Source organism: Chaetodon trifascialis, chromosome 18, assembly GCF_039877785.1.
Source record: "Chaetodon trifascialis isolate fChaTrf1 chromosome 18, fChaTrf1.hap1, whole genome shotgun sequence".
Lineage (NCBI taxonomy): Eukaryota > Metazoa > Chordata > Actinopteri > Chaetodontiformes > Chaetodontidae > Chaetodon > Chaetodon trifascialis.
The window spans coordinates 22554317-22563065 of NC_092073.1; the positions used below are offsets into that span (position 1 = coordinate 22554317).

Genomic DNA, 8749 nt, shown 5'->3' on the forward strand with positions numbered 1-8749 from the left:
GGAAGCCAAACTGAAATTACTGAAATGATTCTGATGTTTGATCTCAGTGCACTGAAGAATGAATTCAACAAATCAACATTGTTATTGCTGACATTTTGTTCAAAACTGCTTCAAAAGGAGACAGGAGTTCATTTTTGTAGTCCATTTGTGTCACCATGTGCTAACATGCTAACAAGCTAAAGCTTTAACATGAACCAAAAGGCTTACATCACTGTACCAGCTAGCTACATGTAGCAACCTTAGCTCATGTTTAAATAGTGAACTTGCATGTTTACAGACATGTTGACATTATGTTAGCATGCTAATTCTAGCTGAGTAGACATTAATCTTTATTCACTCTGAGGGACATTTGTGGGCCCAAAATACTTGAAACATACGATGAAGTAAATATAAATTGAGCATAAATATACTAAATTTACATACTGAAGTAATAAAAGTACGAGTTTCTATGATCTGAAAGAACAGATGAATCTAAGAAGTCCAGAGAGCTGAGGCTGGCCTGTCCCTCAGCAGCCACCATACGTGTAAAATAACACGTTTACACACTCTTACGTCTAAAAATGTCATGTCATCATTCTCCATTGACTCAGCAGTTTTGTGTCCTGGCATGTTTACTAAAACCTTGTGTCCTTCAGAGGACGTGACGAGCTGGAGCTCCAGTCAGCTGCACGATGGACAAACATTCACGGTCTCCAGAGGATGAATCCTAATGATGCTGGTGAACCATCATCCCATCAGCCTCAGCTGTACTTCACCTGTAGTGCTAACAAACGTTGCTAACATGCTAAAGATGACACCACAGCCACACAGCAGCTGGCATGGCTGCAGACATGAGCAAACAGCCTGTCCACTGGAGGGATTATCGCTTGATCCTCCTCAGATGAGACAAATCCACAGTCCTAAAAACAAGCTCCCGCAGTGTGCAGCAGCCGGTCTGAAGAGGCATCGCACACACAGGCCCGTCAGTCCTGTTTGAAGACAGGATGCAAGAAATAAGATCCCATGTGCTCCACTCTGACGGGCCCTGGTTTGCAGTCGGTCAGGCTGTTCGTATAAGCTATTTGACTGAAGCGTTTCAGAGGATTTGAGGAGCTTCTTATAAACAGGAACACTTTGTTCCTCTTTAATGATGCTGTCATGCTTCAGCCTGCTCCCTGTGACATGCACCACACACTCCTTCAGTCAGGAAACAGCTGATCTGGCTTCTTACTCGTCTCACGCTGCTTTAAAACGGTGTATAAAAACTTTATCGCCGACAAAAACTTCTAATCAGCATCATTCTGGATTGAAGTGTTCAGGAGTTTTTCCACAGAGGATGCTGATCCCACATAAACCTTATCAAACAGCAGAGGAGCGTTACATCACATCCTCCGTCCTGTCTGAGGAAACACGACTTCAGCCTGGAGATAAATCAAACCAGACAGAGGAGAGATTCAGAAAGCAGCATTAACGTCTGATTCCAGGTCAGTTCAACAGTGAACTTTCTGTGGTTTGATGCTGCAGAGCCGGACGTAACCTCTGCAGTCCACATGTTCCTCAAAGACAAACAGCTCCTGAACGAGACAAAAGCACCCAGTTTACAGAGGAGTGACCAGAAATGAAGACAAATAAGAGACATTTTATTCCCCAGGGTTTAAAAAACACAGATAATCTCCTGAGTGTGAGTTCAGTTGCAGATTATGTCCATATGATGTAATAAGCTCAGTGAATTCTCATCAAACCTCATCAGATATTCAGTTTTCTTCAGGAATGAACATGTTCCTCTCTCTGTTATTCAGAGTTCATTATGAGACAAAGACGTACGATGACGTCACTGTGAAAACAATCTTATTTAATCCACGTTCTCTGCTCATTAGACTACTGAACATCTCAGAACTGCCATCGATCTTTAGTTCGTTGAGCTTCATTTATTCAGGAAATCTCATTAAAACAATCACAAAACTGAGACTTGAACTGTGTGTTTGGTTAAATAAGTGATGAAGAAAGGCGCCACGGCAGTCAGATTCCAGATTTAATTTAATTAATCAAGATAAAACTTCATACAGTATCTACAGTTGACTGTTAGACGAGGACGACACACACACTCTCCTTCAGTTCATTAACTCCAGCTGGTCTACACACACTGTTTGGCCCTTTACGGTAGCACAGAAGCATCATTAGCATCAAACTGCGACGTGGATACAACATGAGGGGAAATAAAGGCCGACGTGAACGAGTGCGTGGACACAGACGCCACCATCAGCTCCTCCTGACTCCATCCTGACGAAGCTGCGACAGGACCGTGTTGTAATGAGGCTGATAAAAAACACTTCAGAACGCAGAGAAAAGGCTAAAAGGAAAAGTCTGATGTTTGATGCGAGGCGCTCTCCTGCAGTTAGCTTAGCTTAGCATAAAGACTGGAAACGGGGGGAAACAGCTAGCCCTGCTCTGTCCACCACCAGCACCTCTGAAGCTCATCCATGAACATGCTGTCATCGCCATCAGGTTACCCGGCAACCAACCGAGACTACTGGTCCCAGTCAAGAACTGGTCTGCTGTGAAACCACAGTATGTGTTAGACCTCCTGAGCCTCAGAGGCTGCAGGTGCCTCATGTTACCTCTGGACACAGCCAGGCTAGCTGTTTCCACCTGTTTCCAGTATTTATGCTAAGCTAAGCTAACCTGCAGCTAGCCCTGACTTTCTATCTCCTGTGCAAATGTGAGAGTATCAAGAGGAAGCTGGAGCCATCGAAATGACTTAACGAGTAGTTGATTATAGAAACAGGAGCTGTTAAGTGTCCTGTGCCGTCTGTGAAGTTGTGCTGTGCAGCAGAGAGCGAGGACGTGCCGGTGGCAGACATGAAGGATGTTTTTCAGCTCGCTGAGAGCTCAGAAAGTCGATACTGTGACCTGCTTTGTTTCACAAATCAGAGAGTGGAAGAGCAGAGGCCATCGAAGGAGAAAGCAGGAGTGATTAGAGAGAGGAGGAGCGCCGCCGGCTGCTCTGCTCTGCTCCGAGACGCACGCTCACAAATGTATCTGGATCACTGGAATGTGGAAGGATGTGACGAGAGCGGAAGAGTGTGTGAAGCTGCTCCTGGACCAGCAGCGACCAGGAGGAGGAGACGGAGGAGGCTTCAGGAGCTGCAGGAGCGTACAGGTGTGTGTGTGACTGCAGGTCTCTCAGGATGGACAGGTGTGTCTTCCTGCCGTCTCAGCTCGTCGTGTCGTTGCTCTCTGTTCGCTCCTTCTTCTCCAACACAAAAGTCAGAACAGCCATGAGAGTCAACCACTGGCGAGGACACACCGAGGGACGTTCAGAGGAGACGGCTCAACACTCACCTTCTTCCTGCCGAACGGAGGATCTTTCCACAGAGCCTCCAGGGCGCCGCGGCCCTGCTGGGTCCAGGTGTACGCCGAGTCCCGGCTCACCTGGCGGGAACACGAGAAACATCAGCACGTGTTCACAAACTCGCCGACGAAGCAGATTCTGATGCGGAACACGAGGAAAGAACGAGGTTTATTTTCTTAAATCTTGTATCTTTATTGTGTGTTTGTGTCTTTGGTTTGTTCGTACATTGATGTTTAAATGTTAAATGATGTTGGACGGTCTTGCTGAAATCGTGGTTTCCAGCCATGTTAACCTCTGACCCTCATCTCTTTATCATGCCGGCTCACGCGCTTCCCTCTCTGCACCCTGCCCTGCTTGTCTGCTTCATCTCTGCGTGCGCCGCGAGCTGAAGCCTGATCCAATCAGGGCGTGTCTCTATTTTTCCGTCCGCCCGTCCTTTCTGTGTTTGCGTGTGGGCTCTCTGGGTGGAAATACAGTAAATGAAACGGATTATAAATCCGGTTCGCAGGCTGGACTTCCTGCCGGGAAGCTCGACCCGTTCCTCAGAGGAAGCAGATCAAACACGCTGATACGACGCAGACGAAGCGTGAGACCTGCTGAATGTGACGCCCGTCAGCGCTGCGCAGACACACTTTACAGGGTGACGGTGTGTTTTTCCTCTTTCCTGTTTAAAAACTCTCCTAGAATTAACTTTACGGCTCTCTGGTGTCCCTAAAAATAAAAGCTCCCGTAAAGTCGGTGTTTATCGCCGTTCCTGCTGCCACAGCTGCTTCCTGAGAGCATTTCAGCTGTGAGGAACATTAAACGAGATTCAGAGGTGGAATCTTTTCGCTGACGTGTCTGCTCTCCAGGAATCAGACGGTCAGGAACTTCAGTGGTGTCCTGTGGGCCTTTGTTTGTACAGTGAAACCCAGTCAGATTTAAACACAGTGAATTAAACATATATCTGACATTAACTGATCGCTGCCACGACATGGAGCCACTTTCCAGCTCCACTCTTACATTTGGCCCCTCAGGAGTCTCAGGTGGATCAGACAGATCCATGCACACGTGATGATACACAACACAACAACACACACACACACCTTGAGTAACGCCGCCGCCTGCTGAGGGTAAAACATGGAGGCGCTCAGAGCCATGAGGCCGACGGGAAACACCAGCCGCTTCACTCTGGAGCCTGAAAGACAGAGACGGCCAATGAGGACGGAGGTCACCTTCAGTCCCATTCATCACCAGCTTCACTCAGATTTGGATGAATCCATGATTGATCATGGTGACACGTCATCAGGTGCAGCACTCAGTCATGCACCTGTCTCCTCCACCTGACGCTGCGTCTCTGCTCCGCCTCCCCATCCACTCCCCTGCACCTCCTCACAGTTAAGATGGAGCTCTGCTTTACAGAGACGCCATCCAGCACCAACATTCAACCGTCACACAGTCTGTTACAGATCAATACACCAACTTAAGTGCCAGCACGCAGGTTTTTAATGAGGGTGAACTGCTGAAAACAGGCCACTGCAGCTGTGTCACGTTCAGGGGACAGCAGGAAACATGGAGGCCAGTGACAACATTACACTGGTTCCTTGTTTATGTGGTTTGTGAGCTGATGATGACGGGATGGAAAAAGAGTAATGAGCTGACTTCTCTGTCTGATATCAGGAAATGTTTGCACTTCAACGCGCGTCATCGTCAATGCGCTGGAAAAGGGGTGAAACCCGCGCGCCCACCCGGGCGTCGTGTTTCCATCACTGCTGATCGGAGCTGAAGAGGAGCCAGATGTTTGTGGCTGTCCTGTCCAGCTGAGAGACGCCGCAGACACACGCCAGCCCTCCGTCCTCGTTAATGAGACGGCTGGAAAGTTCAGTTTACGTTTCTATTGTGTTGAACTAAATGAAAGTCAGCCAGCGGCAGCAGAGCAGGCAGACTGAGACTGTCTGAAGAAAACAGACAACAGGACACAGACTCACACAAAGTGGCCTGAACTGAAATAACCTTCTTATTCTAACTTGAACAGGCTGCTGAACAGACTCTTCCTGTAAACATCTCTCCGCTGTGAGCTGTGCAGCTATCAGCCGACCCTCGTCTGTGAGGGGACGCAGGTCAGCGCGTGTTTGCGTTGCAGGCTAACGTGTGCGGGTTACCTTTGGCCAAATAAAGTCCCAGGAAGCCAGTAAAGCCCACCACGGCCACACTGGGGTAGAGGTCAGGAGGGGGGTCACTGAGGAACTGGTACACGTCTGAAAGATAAGGCAGGCGGGGAGGAAGAAGGAGGAGAGGCTGAGTGAAGACAGACTGTGAAATACCTGAAAACAGCAGTGGAGTCACCTGTCGATCTGCAAAACTGCAGCGTGCTTTAAAAGTGGTACGAGGCCTCTAGTGTCTCAGAGGAAGTCTGATAAACTGCCTCATGTGATGTCACTTGAGTCACCGTCAGCTGAAAGCTACACGTTTGAAACTGAAACAAATCTGTTGGTGAAGAGTCAGAAAGAAGTGAGCCGACCAGACGTCTGCAGCCGCTCCTCAACTCTGCTAAAGGCTAAAGGCTAAAGGCTAGCAAAACACACCTGAATCTCTGACTGAACTGCAGGCAGTCAAGTTGCATTGTGGGTAAGTCATCATGACTGTATGTGTAAGTGTTGGAGAGTTGTCTTTTGCGTCTTGTATCGCTGATAAGAAATAACAACCTTCAGTGCTTCAAATTCTAAAACTGATCCCGCGTCTGCGTCTCCGATCAGCTAAAACACGACGTTTCCTCACCTGTGACCGTCGTGATGGACGAGCTGACCGTGGGCTCCACAGTCTCGTAGATTTGCTGTGGTCCAGAGAGGATCATGAGACACAGAGACAGACGAGCTTTCATCAGACAACAGCTTTCATCTCAAAATGTGCCATAAAACATTTCAAACACATCAAAAAATGACTGATTGAACCCTTGAAGCCGCTAACAGTGAGCACATTCACAGCTAATGACAAATGCAGAAATGCAGCGCGACAACAAACAGCCAATCCTCAGCTTGTCAGTAAAGGGAGAGTCAGGACGTTCAGACGTTTCTGTGGCGTCAGTCATCGAGCCGAACAACCAAACGGCCTTAAGTGACCTTCTTCTTCAGCCTTAATAACAGAATCACTGACCTCAACTTTCTCCATTGCAGCCTGGCACGTTTGCTGCAAAGAAGAACAAATGAAGTTCAAGTTAATTTACATAAACATCACTTTATCATTTGTTGCTTCAGACTTCAGCTCAAAGCTCCAGAACTGAACACTCGTTGCACAGCTGTTTAACTTATGGCCTGCGTGTGTCTCTGTGGAAATGAAAATGATGAATGTGCATGAGCTGAGCTGAGCAGCTCCTCTGCTTTCAGCTCATGTGACCGCATTTCCTGCATCGATGGCAGAGAGTCACAGCAAAAACATCAGGACTGAAAACTGAGCAGCCGTTCACATCCAGCTGTTTTTAATGTTTAAAAGTGTTGGAGCTGTAGGGAGAGGCAGGCCACTCAGGAGCTCACATCACGTCAGTCTTTGACATAAAATCAGTCCACAGGTTGTTCCACGCTGATTTTCCTGAGCAGCTCACCGCTGACACAGACGGTTATGTTTGATTCAGGGTGGAAAACGACTGTTCAGGTATGACTCTGACGTGGCTCAGGTCACAGTGAGGAGCGAGCTGACATTTGACAAACACGAACAGGAACTCAGCACCTCTGACCTCAGTCCCAACACGCAGGTATGTCTGCAGCATTGCACAAAACCCATTGTGCAACAATGCTAAACGATTATCTCGCTTCTTCGTTGACACTTTTTTCCTGAAGGGGTTTGACAAGAAGCATCGCGTGTGAACACACCTGACACTGGTTTGTGTACGGATCTGCCCATTTCCTCAGCGATGCAACCTTCTGCTCCAGCTGGCCCGCCTCCGGCTCCACATACCGAGGCTCAGCTTCAGGGCTGGTGTACAGAGACGGCAGCTGGAACCAACAACAAGGTGAGAATCTGTGTCGTGACACAGCGCTGCGATGGCGACTCCTGCATCAATAACACTGTTTCTATTGGCCATCTGAGCAAAGCTGCACATCAAAGCTGAGCAGAGATCAACTCTGAAGGAGGAGACAAGAATCAGCACCACAGCTGCACTGACTCTGTCTGTGGAGAAAACAAAGGTGCTCCTCTGAAGTGAGTCTGTCTCAGTTTGTACGACTGAACAACAAAATAACTGCAGCTAAAAGATTAACATCCATACGATAAACAGCATTGTCTTATTATTACTCAATAATGAATACATGAACTTTCAATGATCAGAGCTTAAATAAAACATGACCTGTAGTATTACCTCTCTGAATTATGTGACACGTCTGCTGTAACACCTGGATCAATAAAGTAATACCTCTCACTATCTGTTTATGTAACCACCTTAATTGACTGATTAAAACGTGTTTGCACTCAGATTTCCAGGTAATGTTTACCTCATAAGGGCAGATATGTGAACAACCAGGGGACTCTATGTTCCACTGACACCATCATCATATCAATAATAAGAACTCATATCCGGCCAACACGCGGGAGTGTCAACAGACTCCACAGGTAAAACAAACAAACAGAAACAGGGAGCAGAAGGTCACAGTGAAACATTTATGGTTTCCCCGTCAGTTATTAACCCACCTCATCAATGCTCAGAATCGGCTGTGAGTTCTTCTTCTTCCCCTCACTGGCAGCCAGCACAGAGCCGCACAGCAGCCCCGTCACGGCCGGAGCTCCGACACACAGCGACACCTGGCGGCACACCGGCAGAACATACAAACTGACAGTGATGATAAGGCTAACTAGCTACTGAAGCTAAATAAGGATGTACCGTCAATTAAAATACTTTAAGCATTAATTCAGACGCTTTACACCACGAGAAGTAACTAACAAACACGCTTAACGCCGCGTAGTTAAATTAAGACGAAGACGGAGCGTTCGCCCGTTTAACTGACCTGTTAGCCACAGCACTTAGCAACATGCTAACGTTAGCTGTTGACTAATCTATCAGTATTGACTTTTACATGTTAAATTTCAGTTTTTAGCTCTATAATCCTAAGCTTCACTAGATGATATCCGGTTTATAGGTAGCACGTGTTATGTAAGTTGACATTAAGGTGACAATCATTAAGAATAGTTACCAGTTTGACATATGACATTTTGGTCCAAGAACACTTTCGCTTTTCTACGGCAAGCCGGACGAGTGCAAACCATACGGCGCATGCGCGTTTCAGTCACGCATGAAATAAAAACGCATGATACGCATATTCTGTATAAACACTAAAATGTACCTAATAAAAGTGAAAATACGTTAGTCACGACGCTGTTATATAATGAGAACAACAACACGTAAGTACTAGCATCAAAATATACTTCAGGTACTGATAGTAAAAGTACTCA

At 47.0% G+C, this 8749-nt stretch overlaps 1 protein-coding gene across 2 annotated transcripts; it reads right to left on the bottom strand.

The window, feature by feature from the left end:
- Positions 1 to 1599: 1599 nt before the first annotated feature.
- Positions 1600 to 8544, bottom strand: apoob (apolipoprotein O, b). Of its 2 annotated transcripts, none has more exons than XM_070985903.1 (9): positions 8491 to 8544; positions 7991 to 8101; positions 7177 to 7299; positions 6464 to 6496; positions 6089 to 6143; positions 5473 to 5568; positions 4417 to 4508; positions 3322 to 3411; positions 1600 to 3229 (listed from the first exon to the last, which is right to left on the bottom strand). In XM_070985903.1, the coding sequence occupies exons 1-9, from the start codon at positions 8506 to 8508 to the stop codon at positions 3194 to 3196; spliced, it is 654 nt and encodes a 217-aa protein (XP_070842004.1). In that variant the 5' UTR covers positions 8509 to 8544; the 3' UTR covers positions 1600 to 3193. The 2 variants fall into 2 exon arrangements, with proteins under 2 accessions (XP_070842004.1, XP_070842003.1); XM_070985902.1 differs by having other exon boundaries at positions 2000 to 3232.
- Between the last annotated feature and the right edge of the window lie 205 nt (positions 8545 to 8749).